The sequence below is a fragment of the Hyperoodon ampullatus genome (assembly GCF_949752795.1).
Source record: "Hyperoodon ampullatus genome assembly, chromosome: 2".
NCBI lineage: Eukaryota > Metazoa > Chordata > Mammalia > Artiodactyla > Ziphiidae > Hyperoodon > Hyperoodon ampullatus.
In genome coordinates, this window is record NC_136915.1 from 13154499 (window position 1) to 13178512 (window position 24014).

Consider the following 24014-nt stretch of genomic DNA (forward strand, 5'->3'; position numbering starts at 1 on the left):
TTCAGAGCCTGCCACATAATTTTGGAACCTAAGATTAGGCTCAAATAATTACTGTTTTTTGCTGGGGATTAAAACCTATTCCTGTATTAGTGACTATTTTTTAAAACAAATCAACTTAGATTGAAATTCAGTCTTCTTTACTATTTTAAAGATCAGGGTGTTAGCTTTCTCTTAATTTTTTGGACAAGTTTCTCTAGCCTCTGTATTCTTTTGATTTGGAGCTATTTCTGATGGTGTGTATAATTTTTCAGATTATATGAGAATTAATCCCAATATTTCAGAGATCTAATTTTTTAAAGTAGATTTTCCCATGATATATGAATACATTAAAACACTCTCTGTCCCCATCCCACTTACAGAAACAGAAAGTGAAAATGAATTTCGCCCTTTGGATGAAAGGATAGATGAATTTCACCCCAAAGCAACAAGAACCCTCTTTATTGGTAACCTTGAAAAAACCACTACTTATCATGATCTTCGCAACATCTTCCAGCGCTTTGGAGAAATTGTGGTATGTTTTGTTTTGTTTTGTTTTTTTACAATAAAAACAGTGTTAGATCTTTGTCATAAAACATAAAGCATAGCAGAGATTATATTTGGAAAAACGATACTTAGATGGTGTAATGAATATTTTTCCCATTTGCCCTATGTGTTTGCTTGTTTTTTTAACATTTTTTTATTGGAGTATAATTGCTTTACAATGGTGTGTTAGTTTCTGCTTTATAACAAAGTGAATCAGTTATACATGTACATATATCCCCATATCTCTTCCCTCTTGTATCTCCCGCCCTATGTGTTTATAACTGCTGCTAAAAGATGATCTGGCAAAACCCAGCAGGGACTGCTTTATGTGTATATGTAAAAATATATAATTGTCTGTATTTTGTTTACATATATATTTTCCTTTCCACTTTTCTTATCTTTGTCCATCTGGTGCTGTTTTAATGCCATCTCTCGTCCTGTGGGTTGAAAGGAAAATCTGGAAGAGAAAATGTGTTTGTAAGAAAGAAGCAGCAGATTAGTGTATGATTATTTTTATCACAATGCACATCAGAAGTACCTTGGGGATTACTAGAATGTGGATAGCATGCTGGAAATTCAGTTCTATTTTGAAATTCTAATTAGAATCATTTTTTAAATTATGCAAGTCATTGTTAGATTTAGGGATAGAAGGATTTTTCTATTCCCCATGACTTAAAACTTGAGTCAAATTATAGTGAAAATAGTTTGGTTGCAGCTTTGTACCCTTAGGATATACTATTTTGTGTTTGAAAAAACAGGGAAATACTTCTGTTTTCCTAGACTTTCTCTATATTAATAACAGTGAAGAAAGTACTGTAGTATATTTGGACTTAGGAGAGTAAAAAAATGTTTTGGATAGAAACAGCTATTGTTAATCTTTTAGGGGTGTGTGTGATGTCCATTTGTTCATCTGTATTTATACACTAATGCTCTAAGCAAAAGATTCTTAATTTTTTTAATGACATAATCTAGTCCTGTGAATAAAACATTACTTGTGCTTGTGGCTGAGCTAAACCTCATCTTTAGGGGCTTGAGGCAAGAGATTGAAGTGGTTGGTAGAAGTGAAGAAAAAAAAGAGAAGCTGTACATTTAGATATACCAGCAAAACATTCATCTTTCTTTTTCAATTATTTCGACTTTTCTTAGTTTCTTATTTTTTTGAGGGTAGTGTATACTCTTTTTTTAATTTAAAGTAATTTATTTTATTTTATTTATTTTATTTTTGGCTGCATTGGGTCTTTGTTGCTGCACGTGGGCTTTCTCTAGTTGCGGCGAGCGGGGCTGCTCTTCGTTGTGGTGCGCGGGCTTCTCATTGCGGTGCCTTCTCTTGTTGTGGAGCACAGACTTTAGGCGCGCAGGCTTCAGTAGTTGTGGCTTGCGGGCTCTAGAGTGCAGGCTCAGTAGTTGTGGCGCACGGGCTTAGTTGTTCCGTGGCATGTGGGATCTTTGCGGACCAGGGCTCGAACCCGTGTCCCCTGCATTGGCAGGCAGATTCTTAGCCACTGCGCCACTAGGGAAGCCCAGAGGGTAGTGTATACTCTTAATTCCAGCTCTACTGCCTACCTGGATGAGTGACTAGACGCTCAGTTACCTATCTGGGCTCCAGCTTCTTCTGTCTTTAGACCACGATCTGTTATTTAATTTGCTGTTTGGCATTCATGAGGCTTTGAATTGATAAAACTTTCAAACATACTTTTATTGAATGTAGCTGCTACTATAAATTTTGGAGGAGTATAAAAGTTGTATTTGGGCACATGGATACATTTTCATCACCAGGGTTGCTAAAAATGGGATGATTATTGTGTTTTAAGAGCTATGCTTATCAATAAGGTGGACATGTCAGTACTCTGTTTGAAAACTGTTATCTTACCATGTTTGCAATTGCTCATGATTGTCACTGTTTTAATGACATACAAACTTTGAGAACATGGTCTTCTGCTTATCGATAACAGATTATGCTATAGCCGGAAGCACCTATTTAGTGAATCTACCCACCAATATTCCTTTGAAACATTTCTCTTAAGTAGAGCTATCCTGGGTTATTATATTCTACATAATGATGAAAACAGCTTCTGTTTACCATTACTTAGAAAAATTTTGAGTGTAAATTACTGCTTTTTTTTTTTTAAGACCCATCAAACAGCTCTTTAAATGCATTACTCATTTTGCTCTGTTTCAGGTTTTGATTATTGGCTTGTGACCCTTAAGGAGGCTTAGATAATCACAACACATAATCTGCACTATATGGCCCAGCTCATTATTGTTTAAGTACAAGTTTTGCCATCCAAGTGTCTGGTTTCTCTGGACCATTTTCCTGTGTAAGCCAGGTTTTTTCACTACCTCCTTTTAGTAGGCAGGACTGGAGTGTCAGATGTGACTACAGGTTTTGAGCATTCCAAAGAGATGGGGGTATTCCTTTATAGAGTGTTTCTTTAATCCAGGGATGATGTTCTAATGCATCTTCATGGAGTAGTTCAGGTATTTATATAATCCATTCATTCTGGTTATGAGAGATTATTACCACATTTATCATCACCAGGTTTGATTCAGTTAGATATACTGATAGAATGAGTCTTCTAATTTAGGATTGCATATTTTAAATCACTTTTTGAAAACATGATTTCTTTATCATTCTTACTCTTCCCAGATACTATATTTTAAATGGCTTACCCCTAATAAGGATTTTAGATATTGCAGAAGGGAATTATTTCTTAGATTTTCATTAAATAGGCTGCCTTTTTTTCTTCTCTTAAATTTCTCTTAACACAGGTGTTGTGGATTTAAAATTTTGAGTTCTGAGTTGCACTGCAGTTGCTCTTCTGCAAAGAGCTTCACGTGAGAAGGATTTCATGGTTTGTGACTACAAATGCTGTGTTGAATAGTTTTTTAGGCTGTTAATTTACAGTTGCATTAAGATGTATAATTGTAACTAAGGAAATGATTTGGGGGAATATGACTATTTTGAGAAATATGTAGCTCATATGGACTTGGTTTATTCTGATTGTTTTTTATTGGCGTATCACTAAGTGGTATCCATCCATTGGCTTTTTCAGGATATTGATATTAAGAAAGTAAATGGAGTTCCTCAGTATGCGTTCTTGCAATACTGTGATATTGCCAGCGTTTGTAAGGCTATTAAGAAGATGGATGGGGAATACCTTGGAAATAATCGTCTCAAGGTAAAGGAATTTACATAAGTTATTGTGTTGTTAATAGTCGCTGCGTTTTTTTTAAGATTTGCAGTTTTTTGTTCATATGTCTGATTATTTAAAATTGTGGTAGTACAGTTAGATAACCATAAAGGTGATAAACTTCTTTGCATCCTTATCCTGTTATACTGTAATCTGAGTTAATCCTCGCTTAGCCAGGCAGGATAATTTTTGTGTCAGTTTCTGTTTGATTTTAACCTGATGGTTCCCACTTGAGGTGTTGGTTTGATAAGATTCCTACAGAAGACAAGTTTTCTCAGAATTTTGTTGTTGAATAATTGATGACTTAACTAATAGAAATTTTGCCTTTTGTATTCAGCTGGGTTTTGGAAAGAGCATGCCTACAAACTGTGTGTGGTTAGATGGGCTTTCTTCAAACGTATCGGATCAATATTTAACACGACATTTCTGCCGATATGGGCCTGTGGTGAAGGTAGGTGGGAGGTTTGGTTGTGTGGTTTAGAGTTACTTCTGACTCCCTTTTTTTGGTATTCTGTCCTTTCAATCCCAGTTTCTAGTACTGACTTTTCCTTTTCTTTAGTAACTCATACATTAAAATTCTCTTCCAAAATTGGGTTTAGAAGAGTATTTGCATCTATTAGCTTATGATATGAATGAATATTTTGAGAAACTATCTAGAACCCGCCAAAATGATTAATTTTGGAACTAATCTGCATAATACTGTTAAATAGAATGTTTCTTAGGGATTTCTGTAATTTTATCTCACATTAAAATTAGACAGTCTAATTATATAATTACTCACATTCACACTAATATGTAATTAGACTTGATTTTTTTTAAAACCATGATGACTTTAAAGGAACACACAACAGAATACTCATCTAACCAATGTTTGTTATGTAACACATTCACAAACATAACAGGAAAAGGGTCTCTGGACCCCATTCCATTATGTGAAGGTAAAGATTTTAACTTCTTGAAAGCAGATTTATACTGTGGTAGGTATGTTGCATAACTTTGACATTTCTTGAAATGTAGTGTTTGTTGTTTGAAGAAGCACATCTTAAAGACTATTAGTATAAATAAAAAACCTAGAAGCTTTAAGACAGTGCTGCTTATGACCAAAATTCATTGCACCTTACTATTTTTTTTCTTATTTTTCCTTTGCTATAGTGTAGTTTTTTCTTTTTTTTGCTGAAGTACAGTGGATGTACAATATGAAATTTATGTTGATTCAGTACTCTTTACTTTTTTCCCCCTTTTTCAGGGGTGTTGTTTTTTTGAGCCAAAATGAGTCAGTCAACATAAAATAAAGAAATACAGTAAAATAAAGTAAATACAGAAAAACAATTTAAAGGCATAATATACCTCAAGCCACAATATCCATGGTTCTAAATGGTCCCTACGACATTTTGTTGTGTTTTCAGTATAACATGCATCATCAGAAAAGCCTGAAATTTTTTCTAGAATAAAAAAATATATATATTTTTTCTTAGCAGTGTCATTGTGATTTAGGATTTTGTTGGGACTGACACTAAGTCTAGTGGATGAGCCTCTTGTTTTTTTTTGTCGTCGTTTTTTTTACAGGTGGTGTTTGACCGCTTAAAAGGCATGGCCCTGGTTCTCTACAATGAAATTGAATATGCACAAGCAGCTGTAAAAGAGACCAAGGGGAGGAAAATCGGTGGGAATAAAATTAAGGTGTGCAGAATGACTTCAAACAGAAGCAAAACAAAATCGTGTTCAGATCCCAACCTCTTAATAATTGGCATTTTGTTGGTTTACAGGACATGCAGTATATATGGCCTCAGTTTCTAAGGGCGATATTACATTTTTTATATATGGCTAGCTACTTAAGGGCACAGTGTCTTTTAAACCATTAGCCATAGAACCTTCCCTAAAAATCCTCTCATTCAAGGACGTGTGCTTCCCTACGCCCCCAGGTACCCGACGCTCACTTGTGTGCGCTTAGTGCAGGCTGGCCCACAGTCCCCTGTGGGTTTCTGCACACCCAGGAGCTCCAAGTATCAGTCCAGCTTCTTGAATGATCCTCTCTTCATCTTCTTTCCTCCTCTCCTAAAGAGTGGGTAACCACTGAAAGCACGATATTTGTCTGGTGTTTTTGTTTAGAAACTTTTGTTTATGATAGTTTGAAGGAATTTTTGCACTTAATAACTATGACAGTTAGATTGAAATCAGTCTTTTCTAAATAAGATATTGATAGATGGTGGCTATCATGCTTTAGTGACTCTGAGGCCTGGCTGTGAGTAAAGTTCAAATGTTCTTCCATATTTTATTTTATGTTCTAACTGTGGTTCCAGAAAATTATGCACAATAGATTACTGGATTTAGTTGGTCTGATTATTTAATTGACAACCTAGAATCATGATAGGTATGTTTCAGTTTTCCATATTGCTTTTTCCCCTCCTCAGGATTGGGTTCTAGAACTTTAAATTGTAATTCTTTATCAAGATTTGTGTAGAATTTGAGAGAGATTTCAGGTTAACAAAATACAGTTTTAGTTATGAGGACTGTTTCACTTGGATAAGTTACTTTTTCTTGAAATTTATCCAGAAGGCTATGTTGGGAAGAATTTTTCAAATTTGGTAACACTTTCCATCATTAAAATCTGGAACTTGTATTAAACACGCAGTATTCTTTTTTTTAAAGGTGGATTTTGCAAATCGGGAAAGTCAGCTGGCATTTTATCACTGTATGGAAAAATCTGGTCAAGATATCAGAGACTTCTATGAAATGTTAGCAGAAAGAAGGTATGTATTTTAAACCTATCACCATAGCTTGAATTTTAAAATTTCTAATACGTAAAATTTAGATGGGATTAAATTTTGTTTTTTACCCCTTATTGCTACTCTCATTCCCCCCAAACTTATCCCTTTTATCCCCACATACAGAAAGAAACACATAAAAAACACATAAAGGGACTTCCCTGGTGGTCCAGTGGGTAAGAATCCGCCTTCCAACGCAGGGGACACCGGTTCGATCCCTGGTCTGGGAACTAAGATCCCACATGCCGTGGGACAGCTAAGCCTGCGTGCCGCAACTACTGAGCCTGCATCCTCTGGAGCCTGCGTGCCACAATGAAAGATCCCGCATGCCGCAACTAAGACCTGATGCAGCTGAATAAATAAATATTTTTAAAAAACAAAACAAAAACAAACACGTAAAAACTGATTTTTATGGATCCAATTTTCATGTAGCTCATGGGAGTTGGGGTATTTTCTCCCTGAGAATACTCATTTAAAGAGTTATTGTTTTCCAGATTATAACTATGTACAAATCATTTTGCCTTACAGTTTTAAATTAAATATAACATGTTGAAATGCATTGTAAACTTTTTTTTTTTTAATTTATTTTTGGCTTGTTGGGTCTTCATTGCTGTGCGGGCTTTCTCTAGTTGCGGCGAGCAGGGGCTACTCTTCGTTGCGGTGCACAGGCGTCTCATTGCGGTGGCTTCTCGTTGCAGAGCACGGGCTCTAGGCGCGTGGGCTTCAGTAGTTGTGGCACATGGGTTCAGTAGTTGTGGCTCGCGGGCTCTAGAGCGCAGGCTCAATAGTTGTGGCACACAGGCTTAGTTGCTCCGCGGCATGTGGGATCTTCCCGGACCAGGGCTCGAACCCGTGTCCCCTGCTTTGGCAGGCGGATTCTTAACCACTGTGCCACCAGGGAAGCCCCGCATTGTAAATTATTAAATGCCCTGTGAATTTAGTAGTGACAACATCCAGGTTGTCACCACACATGAGCTCATAGAATTAATTTAAAAAAACAAAAACTTTCAAAAGACTGTCAAGATCTTTGTTTTAAATTCAGATCTCTTAAATTTGTGAATCAGTAAGCCAAAGCTGATATAAATTGGTAAGTTTAGCTGTGTAAAAAGTAAACCTTGGGAATTGCTTGGTGGTCCAGTGGTTAGGACTGGGTGATTTCACTGCCATGGGCCTGGGTTCAATCCCTGGTCAGGGAACTAAGATCCCGCAAACCATGAGGGCACGACCCAAAAAAAAGAAAAGAAAAGTAAACCTTACTTCTTCTTGTTAATGTTTTCAGTCATGGGACTGTAGTATTTTTTTCTGCAGCTTGTGGGAACATTTCACAATCGTTTAAGGTCTCACAGTGTGAATCAGGCTGTCTCCGTTAGCTTAAAAATTGCCCCAGAACTGATGATTGATTCTTTTTTAGACTAAATATATTAAAACATCCTAACAATGTCACCAGGTTCTTCAGTAACTGATCACATTTGAAAATGGAAACTATCATCCATATGATGAACCTGTTTGTTCCAACATGCCTCTGATTAAGTCTCCTGGAATGTTACTACTAGTTCTCCACCCCTGTAGATGTGTGTTAGACAAAAGACCGTTTGACAAATGCCTTTAGACACTCAAGTTCAAGTATAAAAGGGCTTTAGGGCAAGGATGAGGCAAAATCCTGATCGTGCTCCCAGAAACCTGTTGAATGCATTCCCTTTTTACTGCCTCTTCTTGCCACTTCATTTTTGTTTAAATCATAGAAGGTATATATTTCTTTTTCATTTCCTCATGGAGTATAGTGTAATGGTCATTGAATACTTGAGAGGTTTTTTAATGAAAAATGTCCCCTACAGCGGAATTTCCAAAAGGTTGAACTTCTAAGGTTTCGATGGTTTTTCACTAGTGGATTGGAATCCACATTCTAAATTTCTCTCTCTCTCTCTCTCTCTCTCTCTCTCCCTCCCTCCCTCCCTCCCTCCCTCCCTCCCTCTCTGTGTGTGTGTGTGTGAGACAGAGAGAGAGAATGAACATATGTAAGAGAACGTATGTGTCTGTAGGGAGGGTTCTCCATCTTGGCGGCCCTCATCCCCCACCCCAGCAGTCTGAAGTCATTGTTAATACTTTAAGTGCTGATAGGAATTCTTACCTATAAGTGAGTGAAAAGTGTGTTGATGGTCTAGTGGCACTTAAGACATAAAAATTCCATTAAAATTCTGTGTGCACATTAAATATTTTTCAAAGAATGGTATCTTGGGAGGGTTTGATAATGTTGTGTGGGTGTTAATTTTTGTATATTATCACTTAAATTCTCTCACTTTACTGATGATCTGGCTCTGGCTTTGTTCTTTGGTTCTTACCTGTGGTTATCTATCTCTGTTGAATGGAGTTTATCTCCTAAAGTGGGGAAGTAGGAGGGTGTGGGACTTCACTGTGACCCAGTTTTGCCCCATTTGGTTTCAGATGGCAGTGCTTCTGGAATGCATTCCTTGCAGTAGAACTTGAGCATCTTTGCCCTTTTTCCATAGAGTGGAAGGAAGTCATCCCACTGAAGAGTTGATGAATAAGTGGGGGGAAAAAAAAGCTTTACCCCTAATGACAGTTCAGCTCAGGAATGCAAATGATGACCCATTTACATAGTGCCCTGCAGTTTAAAAGTAATATTTCTTTTATTCCCTTAAATACAGTGTCAGGGAAATAGGGCTGTGGCCCTTGTCATTTATTACTTATGGTGGGAACTGAAGATCAGATGACTTTGCTGATAAGGTCACAGGCTAGTAAGTGGTCGGGCTGGGGGTAAACCCAGGGCTCCTACCTGCTAATGCATTGAGCCTTACCGTTTACCAAAGTGATTCTCAAGACATTTATAGGGTCACATTATGCTTTAGATGAATTTCCCACCTACTTACGGTAGTTTGGATATCGTGCAGTCATGGGAACAGCGTTCTCTGAAAACCTGACATTTCTAAGTTCCTCAGAGTCCTGCCAGAGCCTTTTGTATATAGTACCAGTGTGCAGTTGTATTGTCTCTTGCATAAGTTGAGTTCCATGGTGGCAGGAATGCTCATTTCTTTTGGTAGAGCCCGGCAAAATATGTACAAAATCATCATCTATTAAACTGAACAGTGCAGCACTAATGTTTACACGTATACCTTTTGACTTCTGTAACTTTTTCTTTCATATTTTGGATATAGTTTTAGTTTGCTTTTTTTAGAAAATATCTGGAAACCATTTTTAAACATACTTTTAATGCAGGCAGCAAACTAGTGGCCATTCTAGGTGTCTTAACCACTTTATATTAGAAAGTTAGGGAATTCCCTGGCAGTCCAGTGGTTAGGACTCGGCACTTTCATTGCCAGGGGCCCAGGTTCAACCCCTGGTCAGGGAACTAAGATCCCACAAGCAGTGCTGTGGCCAAAGGAGAAAAGAAAGCTTGTAGTGTTTTCACCTTTACATAATGAAAGTGATGCTTCCTTGGAGTTTGTATTTATGATGGTAATGAGTTAAATTAGCCTAATTTCATTCCTAGTAACATCTATTTGCAAGATGGCTGGCCAGTATTGAGGCAAAGAATCTGATTCCTGTGGAACTGTAGAAGGATCATCTTGAATCCAATTAAGTCAGATATCATAGATATGTCATAAACTATTCTCTTTGAAATGAGAAAGCTCAGTATAAATGCATATAATAATATGTTATTGATGCTTCCAGTGTTTGAATGGTAAGTCTAGATGCTTCATTGGCTATTGAAAATGGGTTAGAACATTGCCCAATAGCAACTTTGACATATTTTTCTAAGGTTCATTTTTTCAACAAATGAGTACCTGCTGTGAGCCGAGAAGACAAAAGCTCATGCCTTCAGAGGTTTAAGTTCTAGGTTCGTTATGTTTCATTGAGCCGTCATTGACAGTACTATGTAGACTGAGTAAGCCATACCTGCTTGAAAGACAAAAATGGAAAGTGAACAAGAGTAAAGGAATTGACCTCTATTACAGGTGAATTTCATTTTATACACCATACATGTTCTTGCACGTAAATTTAATCCTATTTTCAATGCACTGGGACATGTCACTGTGGGAGAAAATCTGAGGTGAATTCTTTTACAATTAAGGAATTATCTGACACAGTTTGTAATCACCTAATTTGTTAGTTGGCAGGTTGGGGAAAAGTAACATTTACTGAAGGCCAAGTATGTGCCTTGTATTATGTTAGGAAAGTTTTTACAAATGTTATCTTATTTAATCTTAAGAGCTTTGTGAAGAAGAGTTATCATTTTGTAAGTGAGGAGACTGAGCCCAGGGAGACTGGCCCCCAGCGTGTGTGGGGATTTTTTTGTTTTGTTTCTTTTAATATGTATTTGGCTGCGCCAGGTCTTAGTTGCGGCACATGGGATCTAGTTCCCTGACCAGGGATTGAACCCGGGCCCCCTGTATTGTGAGCACGGACTCTTAGCCACTTGACCACCAAGGAAGTCCCCAATGTGTTTTTTTAAATTGTGAATTGAGGTAGAGGTGTTACCGATATACAGGTTGCATAGGTGGGAAGATTTTAGTTAAATTGTTATCTTTTCAAACAGTACATTTGTTTCCCAAGTTGTGGTAAGACTATCTTTTGACAGGAAAGTAATTATGAAAGACTTAGAGATGTGGGATGTGATACTGTTTAATACTAGTGCTCATCATAAGTCACGACAGCCGATACCAAAAGAATAAAAAGGGGCTGAAGCACTGCTGTCCAAGTCCAATAGAAATGTAATGCAAGCTGTATATGTGGTTTTACATTTTCTAGTAAAACTAAAGGTAAAATTAATTTTATTTAACCCAATACGTCTGAAATACTGTTTCAACATATACTCAATCTGAATAAATTATTGAAGTGTTTTTTTTTTTTTGAAACTAAGTCTACCAAATCCAGTGTGTATTTTACACTCACACCTCAACTGAGACTAGCCAAATTTCAAGTTCTCAGTAGCCACATGTGGCTTGTAGGTATGGTATTGGACAGTGCAGTTCTAATGATTAAAAAATGGAAAAGATTTTAGGAAGCAGGACTTTGTAATCTCATATGTATGATTAATGTGTAAGTGACGAGGAAACAAAAAACTAATACATTCTTTTTTGTCTTTGGCAGAGAAGAACGAAGGGGATCGTATGACTATAGCCAAGATCGTACATATTATGAGAATGTTCGTACTCCAGGCACGTATGCTGAGGATTCCAGACGGGACTATCCAGCTCGAGGGAGAGAATTTTATTCGGAATGGGAAACTTACCAAGGAGACTACTATGAATCACGATATTACGATGATCCCCGGGAATATAGGGATTACAGAAATGATCCTTATGAACAAGATATTCGGGAATACAGTTACAGGCAAAGGGAACGAGAAAGAGAACGTGAACGATTTGAGTCTGACCGGGACAGAGACCATGAGAGGAGGCCAATTGAACGCAGTCAGAGTCCAGTTCACTTGCGACGCCCACAGAGTCCTGGAGCGTCACCCTCACAGTCAGAGAGATTACCTAGTGATTCCGAGAGGAGGATTTACAGCCGATCCTCGGACCGGAGTGGAAGCTGTAGCTCACTTTCCCCTCCAAGATATGATAAACTTGACAAACCTCGTTTGGAACGCTATACAAAAAATGAAAAGACAGATAAAGAACGAACTTTTGATCCCGAGAGAGTGGAAAGAGAGAGACGTTTAATAAGGAAGGAAAAGGTGGAGAAGGACAAAACTGACAAGCAGAAACGGAAAGGAAAAGTTCATTCCCCTAGTTCTCAGTCTTCAGAAACAGACCAAGAAAATGAGAGAGAACAAAGCCCTGAAAAATCAAGGAGTTCTAATAAACTGAGCAGAGAGAAAGCTGACAAAGAAGGAGTAGCAAAAAACCGCTTGGAACTCATGCCTTGTGTGGTTTTGACTCGAGTGAAGGAAAAGGAGGGGAAGGTTATTGACCACGCTCCTTTGGAAAAGCTGAAAGCCAAGCTTGATAATGACACTGTCAAGTCTTCTGCCTTAGATCAGAAACTTCAGGTCTCTCAGACAGAGCCTGCAAAATCTGAGTTGTCTAAACTAGAATCTGTTAGAATGAAAGCGCCAAAGGAAAGGGGGCTTTCAAGCCACATAGAAGTGGTAGATAAGGAAGGCAGGCCTAAACCCAGGAAGCACCTAAAACCAGAGCAAACTGTTGATGGGGTAAGTGCTGTGGATCTGGAGAAGCTGGAAGCGAGGAAAAGGCGTTTTGCAGATTCCAATTTGAAAGCAGAAAGGCAAAAATCAGATGTTAAGAAAAGTAGCCCAGAGATGGAAGATGCTCGGGTGCTTTTAAAGAAACAGCCTGACATATCATCTAGAGATGTCATTCTACTGAGGGAAGGAGAGTCTGAAAAAAAGACGGTGAGGAAAGAAATTCTTAAAAGAGAATCTAAAAAAATCAAACTAGACAGACTTAGTGCTGTTCCCAGCCCCAAAGAGTGTCAGGAGCTTGCCAGCATTTCTGTTGGGACTGTATCAAGGCCTAACTCAGATCTGCAAGCAAGGCTGAGAGAACCAGTAGGTGAATCTGTGGAAAATCAAGACATCCAGTCCAAAAAACCCACTCCTTCAAAACCACCACTCAAACAGCTGGAGCTATTAGATGATCAAGGACCAGAGAGAGAAGATAATAGGAAAAACTATTGCAGTCTTCGTGATGAACCACTTGAATGTAAATCAGGCCAAGATAAACCACATTCAGTAAATACTGAAGAAAAACTTGGCATTGATATTGATCACACGCAGAGTTACCGAAAACAAATGGAGCAGAGTCGTAGGAAACAGCAGATGGAGATGGAAACAGCCAAGTCCGAAAAGTTCGGCAGCCCTAAAAAAGACGTGGACGAATATGAAAGACGCAGTCTTGTTCATGAGGTCGGCAAACCCCCCCAGGATGTCACCGACGACTCTCCTCCCAGCAAAAAGAAAAGGATGGACCATGTCGATTTTGACATCTGCACCAAGAGAGAACGGAACTACAGAAGTTCACGCCAAATCAGTGAAGATTCGGAAAGGACTGGTGGTTCCCCCAGTATCCGACATGGTTCCTTCCATGAGGAAGATGACCCTGTTGGTTCCCCGAGGGTAATGTCAATAAGAGGGTCTCCTAAAGTAGATGAAAAAGGTCTCCCGTATTCTAATATAACAGTCAGAGAAGAGTCCTTAAAATTTAATCCTTATGATTCTAGCAGGAGAGAACAGATGGCAGACATGGCCAAAATAAAGCTATCTGTCTTGAATCCTGAAGATGAACTAAATCGGTGGGACTCTCAAATGAAACAAGATGCCAGCAGATTTGACGTGAGTTTCCCGAACAGCATAATTAAGAGAGACAGCCTTCGAAAGAGGTCTGTACGTGACTTGGAACCTGGTGAGGTGCCTTCTGATTCTGATGAAGATGGTGAACACAAATCTCACTCACCCAGAGCCTCTGCATTATTTGAAAGTTCCCGGTTGTCTTTTTTATTGAGGGACAGAGAAGACAAACTACGTGAGAGAGATGAGAGACTCTCCAGTTCTTTAGAAAGGAACAAGTTTTATTCTTTCGCGTTGGATAAGACAATCACACCAGACACTAAGGCTTTGCTTGAAAGAGCTAAATCCCTGTCTACATCTCGAGAAGAAAATTGGTCTTTTCTTGATTGGGACTCCCGATTTGCTAATTTTCGAAACAACAAAGATAAAGAAAAGGTTGACTCTGCTCCAAGACCTATTCCATCCTGGTACATGAAAAAGAAGAAAATTCGGACTGATTCAGAAGGAAAAATGGATGATAAGAAAGATGACCATAAAGAAGAAGAACAGGAAAGGCAAGAATTATTTGCTTCTCGTTTTTTACACAGCTCAATCTTTGAACAAGATTCCAAGCGACTGCAGCATCTAGAGAGAAAAGATGAAGAATCTGACTTCGTTTCTGGCAGGTTATATGGGAGGCAGACATCTGATGGAGTGAATAGCACAACTGATTTGATTCAAGAGCCGGTAGTTCTTTTCCATAGCAGATTTATGGAACTCACACGAATGCAACAGAAAGAAAAAGAAAAAGACCAAAAACCCAAAGAGGTCGAGAAACAGGAGGATACAGAGGATCACCCCAAGACCCCAGAATCTGCTTCTGAAAATAAAGAGTCAGAACTGAAAACGCCACCTTCGATTGGGCCTCCTAGTGTCACAGTTGTAGCTCCAGAGTCTGCAGCCTCATCACTGGAGAAGACAGCTGCTGAAAAAACAGGAGAGGTGCCTTTGGTGACAGAAGAGAAGACCACTGAGCCAGCCTCTGTCTCAGAAGAAGCAAAACCTCTATCTGATCTGACTCCCATCGCTGTGGAACAGCCTGAACAAGTAGACTTGCCCCCAGGAGTGGACGCCAGGAAAGACGTTGCTGAGACTCCTTTAGTTGTTGAAGAAAGTTCATCAGTCGATCAGCTGCCTTATTTGGATGCCAAGCCTCCAACTCCTGGGGCCTCATTTTCCCAGGTAGAGATCAGTGTAGATCCAGAGCCTGCCAGTACCCAGACACTTTCAAAACCGACTCAGAAGCCTGAGGAAGCCGATGAGCCAAAAGTGGAGAAGCCAGACTCAGCTGCTAATGTTGAACCTAATGCAAGTCAAAACGCTGAAGGTGTTCACGAGGTCCAGCCTCCAGCTGCTGAAAGTGTAGAGGTTGATCCTCCAGTTGCTGCAAAAGATAAAAAGCCGAACAAAAGTAAACGTTCCAAGGCCCCCATTCAGGCAGCTGCAGCAAGTACCGTGGAGAAGCCTGTCACAAGGAAGAGTGAGAGGATAGACCGGGAAAAGCTCAGGCGGTCCAGTTCTCCTCGGGGAGAAGCACAGAAGCTCTTAGAATTGAAGATGGAGGCGGAGAAGATTACAAGGGCTGCCTCTAAAAACTCATCCGCGGACCCTGAACACGCTGAGCCGAGCTTGCCCCTCAGCCGAACCAGGCGCAGGAATGTAAGGAGCGTCTACGCAACCATGGGTGACCATGAGAGCCGCTCTCCAGTCAAGGAGCCCGTTGAGCAACCACGAGTGACCAGGAAGAGACTGGAGCGGGAGCTGCAGGAGGCTGCAGTGGTTCCCACAACCCCTAGGAGGGGGAGGCCTCCAAAGGCACGCCGTCGAGCTGATGAAGATGATGAGACCGAGGCAAAAGAGCCAGTGGAGACAGTCAAACCAGCTGAGGGATGGAGATCCCCACGATCCCAGAAAGCAGCTGCTGGTGTCCAACAAGGGAAAAAGGGGAAAAATGAACCAAAAGTTGATGCTGAACGTCCTGAGGCCACCACTGAGGTGAGTCCCCAATTAAACGTGAAAGAAAATAACACAAAATCCAAGACTGATAAAGAAGAAGCAGGAAGTGAACAAAAATGTGATAGAAAAGAAACTAGCACAGACAAAAATCCACCTGAAACCCCCTCAGTTGAAGTGGTGGAGAAAAAAACGGCCCCTGAGAAAAACTCCAAGTCCAAGAGAGGAAGATCTCGAAACTCTAGATCAGCAGTGGACAAATCTGCAAATCTGAGAAATGTGGAAGCCACCGTAAGTCCCAGCGTGGCTGCAGGCCCTGCGGGACTGCCAGCGGAGGAGACGCCTGCGGTTGTGGCAGTTTCCCCTGAGAAGAGCGAGAGTCCCCAAGAGGAGGGTAGTTTATCGTTGCGTTTGAACAGTGAGCCAGCTGATCTGGGCAAGGAACCAGAGAAGGAAGATGGGTCTGCCTCTAAGCCGTCCCCGGAAGCAAATCAATTAGCCAAGCAGATGGAGCTGGAGCAGGCCGTGGAGAACATCGAGAAGCTCGCAGAAACCTCCACCCCCGCGGCTTTCAAGGCGGCAGCTGCAGATGCCCCAGAGCGCCTCTCCACAGAGGACCGGGACAAGCCCGCACACCAGGCCAGCGAAACAGAGCTGGCTGCGGCCATCGGTTCCATCATCAATGACATTTCTGGGGAGCCAGAAAACTTCCCAGCACCTCCACCTTACCCTGCAGAGTCGCAGACAGATCTTCAGTCTCCTGAGGAAGGGATGGAGCCTGAGACCGATGAGGCTGTGTCGGGCATCTTGGAGACTGAGGCTGCTACAGAATCTTCTAGGCCACCAGGCAGTGCACCTGATGCCTCAGCAGGCCCAGCAGATACCAAGGAAGCCAGAGAGAACAGCAGCGAAACCTCCCACCCAGTGCCGGAAGTCAAAGGATCAAAAGAAGCAGAAGTTACTCTTGCTCGGAAAGACAAAGGGCGCCAGAAGACCACTCGATCACGCCGCAAACGGAATACAAACAAGAAAACTGGGGGCGCTACAGAGACCCATGTCTCTGAACCTGACCAAGTTCAAAGCAAGAGCCCTGCTACAAGTGAGGGGGCCACGATACAGCCCCCAGAAACTCCACAGGAAGAAAAGCAGAGTGACAAGCCCCAGTCCACTCCCCCTGAGTCCTGTGCTTCTGACCCAAGCAAGACTACATCCCAGGGAAATTTGTCCCAAGAAAGCAGTGTTGAAGAAAAGACTCCAACCAAAGCATCTGCGCTCCCAGACCTTCCCCCGGCCTCACAGCCAGCCGCTGTGGATGACGAGCCTCGAGCCAGATTCAAGGTGCATTCCATCATTGAAAGTGACCCGGTGACCCCGCCCAGTGACTCAAGCATGCCCACCCCCCCACTTCCTTCCATAACGATAGCAAAGCTCCCACCCCCTGTCGCTGCTGGGGGGATCCCACACCAGAGTCCCCCGACAAAGGTGACAGAGTGGATCACGAGGCAGGAGGAGCCACGGGCGCAGTCCACCCCATCTCCGGCCCTTCCCCCAGACACGAAGGCCTCTGACATAGACACCAGCTCCAGCACGCTGAGGAAGATCCTCATGGACCCTAAGTACGTATCTGCCACGGGCGTCACTTCCACGAGTGTCACAACTGCCATTGCAGAGCCTGTCAGTGCTGCCCCTTGCCTGCATGAGGCACCGCCCCCTCCGGTTGAACCTAAAAAGCCTCTTTTAGAAGAAAAAGCAGCAGCTCCAGTAACTAACACCTCCGACACACAGGCCTCAGAGGTTCCAGTGGCTACTGACAAAGAAAAGGTGACTCCAGTCATTGCTCCAAAAATTACTTCTGTTATTAGCCGGATGCCTGTCAGCATTGATTTGGAGAATTCGCAAAAGATAACTCTGGCGAAACCAGCTCCTCAGACCCTGACTGGCCTGGTGAGCGCCCTGACCGGCCTGGTGAATGTCTCCTTGGTTCCAGTGAATGCGCTGGCCGGCCCAGTGAATGCCCTGAAAGGCCCTGTGAAGGGCTCGGTGGCCACACTGAAAGGCTTGGTGAACACTCCCGCTGGCCCCGTGAACGTCCTAAAGGGACCAGTGAACGTTCTGACGGGGCCCGTGAATGTTCTTACAGCTCCAGTGAACGCCGCCACGGGCACAGTGAACGCTGCCGCGGGTGCGGTGACAGTTTCCGCGGGTGCAGTGACTGCTGCATCTGGGGTTGTGACTGCCACGACAACAGGTGCGGTGACTGTGGCAGGTGCAGTGATTGCACCATCCGCAAAGTGCCGACAGAGATCCGGCACTAATGACAACAGCCGGTTCCACCCAGGGTCTATGTCTGTGATTGACGACCGTCCGGCAGACACGGGCTCTGGTGCTGGGCTGCGTGTGAACACTTCAGAAGGGGTTGTGCTGCTGAGCTATTCGGGGCAGAAGACTGAAGGCCCACAGAGGATCAGTGCCAAGATTAGCCAGATCCCCCCAGCAAGTGCAATGGACATTGAGTTTCAGCAGTCGGTGTCCAAGTCCCAGGTCAAACCCGATTCTGTCACGCCATCTCAGCCTCCGCCCAAAGGCCCTCAAGCTCCTTCAGGCTATGCAAACGTGGCCACCCATTCTACTCTGGTACTAACTGCCCAGACCTACAACGCATCTCCTGTGATTTCATCGGTTAAGGCCGACCGTCCGTCCTTGGAGAAGCCTGAGCCCATTCATCTCTCTGTGTCCACACCCGTCACCCAGGGTGGCACAGTAAAGGTCCTCACCCAGGGCATAAACACACCCCCGGTGCTGGTTCACAACCAGCTGGTCCTCACCCCAAGCATAGTCACCACTAACAAAAAGCTTGCTGACCCCGTCACCCTCAAAATAGAGACCAAGGTCCTTCAGCCAGCAAACCTGGGGTCCACTCTTACACCCCACCACCCTCCTGCTCTGCCCAGCAAACTGCCTGCAGAAGTGAACCACGTCACCTCGGGGCCCAGCACCCCGACAGATCGGACTGTCTCCCATTTGGCAGCCACCAAGCCAGATGTGCATCCCCCGCGACCTAGCGGGCCGGCTCCGTCCCCGTTCCCGAGGGCATGCCACCCTAGCAGCACCACGTCCACCGCGCTCTCCACTAATGCCACGGTCATGCTGGCTGCGGGCATTCCTGTGCCGCAGTTCATCTCTAGCATCCACCCAGAGCAGTCCGTCATCATGCCACCCCACAGCATCACCCAGACCGTGTCGCTCAGCCACCTGTCACAGGGTGAGGTGAGGATGAACACGCCCACGTTGCCCAGCATCACCTACAGCATCCGGCCAGAGACGCTTCACTCTCCTCGGGCCCCCCTGCAGCCCCAGCAAATAGAGGTCCGGGCCCCGCAGCGGGCGGGCACCCCGCAGCCAGCCACAGCTGGTGTGCCCGCCCTGGCCTCCCAGCACTCTCCAGAGGAAGAAGTGCATTATCACCTCCCCGTTGCTCGAGCCGCAGCCCCTGTGCAGTCGGAGGTGCTGGTCATGCAGTCCGAGTACCGACTACACCCGTACACTGTGCCCCGGGATGTGAGGATCATGGTGCATCCTCATGTGACAGCCGTCAGCGAGCAGCCCCGGGCAGCGGACGGGGTGGTGAAAGTGCCACCAGCCAGCAAGGCCCCTCAGCAGCCAGGGAAAGAAGCCGCCAAGGTGGCAGATGCCAAAGCCGCCCCTGCCCCCGCCCCCCACGGTGAGGCCCGCATCCTCACAGTCACGCCCAGCAACCAGCTGCAGGGGTTGCCTCTGACCCCGCCCGTGGTGGTGACCCACGGGGTGCAGATCGTGCACTCCAGCGGGGAGCTCTTTCAGGAGTACAGGTACGGGGACATCCGCACCTACCACGGCCCGGCTCAGCTCACGCACACGCAGTTTCCTGCTGCTGCCTCCATTGGCCTGCCTTCCCGGACCAAGGCTCCTGCTCAGGTGAGAGCGCCAGAAATCTGCCTTCTGGTCCAAATAGTGGTGGAGGTGCCAGTAAGGTCCCTAAAATACATTGTCCTTGTTGTGGATTTAGAGGCGCTTCCTAAATTTCAGAATGGAGGGGTGAATCACAGCACAGAGAGCCTGGGGACATGGAGGGAGCTCATTGTGGGAGCGGGTGGCTGGGCGGATCTTGCCTGCGGGGGGTGAGGAGGTAGGGAACAGGTGACCTTTCACCGGAACCCTCAATCTTGAACGCCCGAGAGCATGGCCGTCTGGCTAAAGCCCCTTCCGGGGGCCTGGCCTACAGGAGATGCCCTGCAGCTGGCCTGCCCAGGGGCTCACGGCTGCTTGGTTGGGGCAGGATGCTGTCGGTGCGTAACAGACTCTGACTCTGTTCCCTTCTCTTCCCGCCCAACTCCAGGGCCTCCCTCCTGAAGGCGAGCCCTCGCAGCCTCTGCAGCCTGCGCAGTCCACACAGCCGGCCCAGTCCACGCAGCCCTCCCAGCTCAGCCAGCCAGGCCAGCCACCAAGCAGCAAGATGCCTCCAGTCTCCCAGGAGGCAAAGGGCACCCAGACAGGAGTAGAGCAGCCGCGCCTCCCAAACGTACCTGGAAACAGGCCGGCTGAGCCTCACGCCCAGGTCCACAGGGCGCAGGCGGAAACAAGCCAGACCTCCTATCCCTCCCCCGTGTCTGTCTCGATGAAGCCCGACCTCCCGGCCCCTCTTCCTGCCCAGGCTGCCCCAAAGCAGCCGTTGTTTGTCCCTACCCCCTCAGGCCCCAGCCCCCCTCCAGGACTGGCTGTGCCGCACACTGAAAGCCAGCCCGCCCCCAAACAGGATTCCTCTCCTCACTTGACTTCCCAGAGACCTGTGGATATGGTCCAGCTTCTGAAGGTAAGCCTGGGCGGGGCCTCCCCTACCACCCTTCGAGCTTTGTGCTATTGTCAGTGTCCCGAGAGCCCCACTTGACTTAGATCAGCAAGCTGCTGCCTGGGGCCGTGGCCAGCACAGCTGTGTTCTCCAGCCGTGAGCTCACTTCTGTTTGTTTCCCTGTGAGCAGAAGTACCCCATCGTGTGGCAGGGCCTACTGGCCCTCAAGAACGACACAGCTGCTGTGCAGCTCCACTTCGTCTCTGGCAACAATGTCCTGGCCCATCGGTCCCTGCCGCTCTCTGAAGGAGGGCCCCCCCTGAGGATTGCCCAGCGGATGCGGCTGGAGGCCTCACAGCTGGAGGGGGTTGCCCGAAGGATGACGGTAAGACTCAGGGCCCAGGTGAGCAACTGCCCCGCCCACAGCAGGGGAAGGCACGGGTGGCCCCCCACTGCCTGTCTCCGTGGCTTGTCACGGGGTGCAGTAATGGCTTTCTTGGAGGGGACGATGAAGGGCATGTTCTCTCTCCACGAGGGGTGTAAAGTGCCTCTAGATCCAGAGATGCTTTTTTTCATTCAGCAAATATATGGATGGCCCTCAGGGTCATCGTAGAGGTGGGGATTTAGGAGCCGAGTCACCTGGGTTGGACGGGCCTCTTCTTGGGCTGTTTTGTGAGATGGCCCCCCGATCACTGACAGCTTCCTCTTCCCCAGGTGGAGACAGATTACTGTCTGCTGCTGGCTCTGCCCTGTGGCCGTGACCAAGAGGACGTCGTGAGCCAGACCGAGTCCCTCAAGGCTGCCTTCATCACATATCTGCAGGCCAAGCAGGCGGCAGGCATCATCAACGTTCCCAACCCTGGCTCCAATCAGGTCAGCCCAGTGTTCTGCCTCGGCACACACACGTGGGGCTGGTCTCGGCTGGTCAGGCCGTCTGACTGATCTGGTGGCATGGGCTGCCAGTGCCAGCTATAGTAGTCAGGACAGCTTCCCAGAGGAGCTGGACAAAGGGGCATCCTGGATAGAGGAAACCAGTGGAGTGCATGGGCCGGACTACTGCTGCCCAGCCTGGAGACAGTCAGTGGACGGCTGAGGCAGCAGAGGTTTTTCTTTAGCTTAAGGATAGAGAAGAAGTTCTCGGGTTAGTTTCATGTTAGTTTTCTGATACCTAGTTTTCTTCTGGTAGACAGAGTCTTGGAGACCTTAGCTGGTTGGGAAATTGAGTCAGCCTGGCTCTCTGTTGGGCTTTTGGGCCCCCAGCTGGAAATGTTTTAGGGAAGAGTGGTAGTGGGGTGGGTGATGTGAAGACAGGAGGTCCCATTTTTCTCCCTTGTCCCTTTCTCCAGCCCGCCTACGTGCTGCAGATCTTCCCGCCCTGCGAGTTCTCTGAGAGTCACCTGTCCCGTCTGGCCCCCGACCTCCTGGCCAGCATCTCCAACATTTCTCCCCACCTCATGATCGTCATTGCCTCTGTGTGAGCCACTGAATGGTCACCACTCGGTGTATCTTCCTGAGGCTCTGCAGCAAAACATAAAACATAGGACAACCCAGCCAAGTGGAGGAAGAAGCTGCCGAGGGGGACAGACTCCACTGCCAGACGGCCAGCCTCGCTCTCCTACCCGCTCGCCCGCCCGGCTCCGACAGACCCCCCCTGGGCAGTGGTGCTGCTACTCGTATGTTTACATGACATTTAGCCCAAGGACAGACCACCAACCAATGGACTTGCAGACACCTTGAGGCTGGGTTTCTCTCTCCTCTTTTTGGAGAAAAGGAACAGGGCAGTGGAATTTTTTTGTTGCTTTTGTTTTTAAGAAACAAAACAGAACTGCCTTTGCACTAAATTAGTGACTTGGACTTTTGCACAGTGAAGACAGGCTGTGACACTCTGGATGTCTTGGTGTACGTGAACACACATGGCACACACATCACAGACTCTCACGCAGGACTTCAAACTTCTGCTGAAACCTTGGGGTCAAGGAACATTTCATTGGGCTGTGTTGTCCCCACCCCTCCCTTCCCCTTGCTCATTTGGATGTCACCTCTCTTTAATTCTCCTGCTGCCACCGTCTTTGATTCACCCAGGATGTACAGTTTACAATCAGAAAGGAGCAAACAAGGATTTTCTCTCTTGGTGGAATATGCAGAACTTGGGATGTGTGTATATATAAATATATAATATATATAAATATATATAATACTGACTTAAAAATCAAATTCCCCGACATACATTTTTTTTAATCTGTGCCAAAAACGTGTTTTCAGAGAAAATCTTATTTTCATACTCAGACTTTGTATTGTCACTCATTTGTACAAGTGCGCTTCGTCACAGCACGGGCCCCGCTCCCGCAACTTGGAAGTGTCACACACACACAAAGACTGTACAGAAGACTGGCTTCCCTTCTTCCTGTGACCTTGACCTCTCCCCCAACTTCCTAACACTTATTAATTTATGAAAACTGTTTTTCTCAGCGCAGTTTTGTTTTGTGTGTCCATTGGATTACAAACTTTATTAAAAAATACAGAACATGTCAAGTGTGGATGTGATTGTCACTTGGATGGAAGGACCAGGGGTCCTTGGCTTATGGGAACAGCTAGCCTTCGTCCCACTTTTGCTTTCAACCCCCCCCCCACGTCTGTATATGGAACCTAGTATTTCCTTTCTGCCACTGATCCTCCCCAAGGATCATTTTATCTTGTACAAAAGATGGGCATCACAGACTGACCTTGAACTTTTTCAGTGCTGTGGTGTTTACCTGACACTTCAAGGTCCCAATCGGCTCCTGCGTAATGTCGAAGGCACTTCAAATTTGATTGATTAAAGAATAAAGCCACCTCCCACTCAAACTCAGAAACATCTTAAGGAAGGCTTGGGGTCTTGCCTCTTGTCCCTTCCTCCTCCGGGCGTGGTGCAGGCTGGCCCTGCAGCAGCTTCCTCCCAGTAGGAGGATGGCACTGGTGGGCCACGCTTCCCCAGCAGCTGGACCCACCACAAGCTGGGGAGTTGGGCGTGGGGGACGGGAACACAAGGACCACAAAGTTGCTGGTCTCACTTGCAGTATCCCTGGGGCTCCTCCAAAGAGAGCTATGCTTGCGGTGCGAGATGGTACCATCTCTTGAGGGAGGAATTACAGCTGCTGGGGACAAGCTGTATGGAAAAGCGGCAGAGATGGCATCTCCTGTCTCCCTGCTGGCAGAGGTAAGAATGAGCTGCTTCACAGTCCGCATTGCTGCTCCTGGTTTAAGCAGTGCTGCCATCTCCCACCTCCCCATCACAGCTCCTGGCTGCTCGTTCCTGTCCCTCCAGGCTCTCAGCCTTGTAGAGACGCCACTGATTCAGGGCAAGTAAACGTTCTCAAAAGATGACGCTGGCTTGGCCCTGATCTCGCGGCCAGGGTTTTCCCGTGAGGCGAGTGTGGAGCTCTCCCTCTTCCCAGGCCCAACAGAAGCAG

At 45.3% G+C, this 24014-nt stretch overlaps 1 protein-coding gene across 2 annotated transcripts in view; it reads left to right on the forward strand.

Moving 5' to 3' along the window:
- SPEN (spen family transcriptional repressor) overlaps positions 1-22043 on the forward strand; it is a gene marked incomplete at both ends in the record, with an annotated part of 82083 nt that extends 60040 nt beyond the window's left edge. Inside the window, 10 exons of one of the 2 annotated variants that reach the window (XM_079728389.1) lie at positions 360-511; positions 3576-3701; positions 4051-4164; positions 5280-5393; positions 6363-6463; positions 11588-19694; positions 20116-20589; positions 20756-20950; positions 21280-21438; positions 21912-22043. In XM_079728389.1, the coding sequence (XP_079584515.1) occupies positions 360-511; positions 3576-3701; positions 4051-4164; positions 5280-5393; positions 6363-6463; positions 11588-19694; positions 20116-20589; positions 20756-20950; positions 21280-21438; positions 21912-22043 (9674 nt within the window). The remainder of the gene's footprint in view (positions 1-359; positions 512-3575; positions 3702-4050; positions 4165-5279; positions 5394-6362; positions 6464-11587; positions 19695-20115; positions 20590-20755; positions 20951-21279; positions 21439-21911) is intronic. The other variant, XM_079728390.1, reaches the window with a different exon arrangement.
- Positions 22044-24014: the final 1971 nt, after the last annotated feature.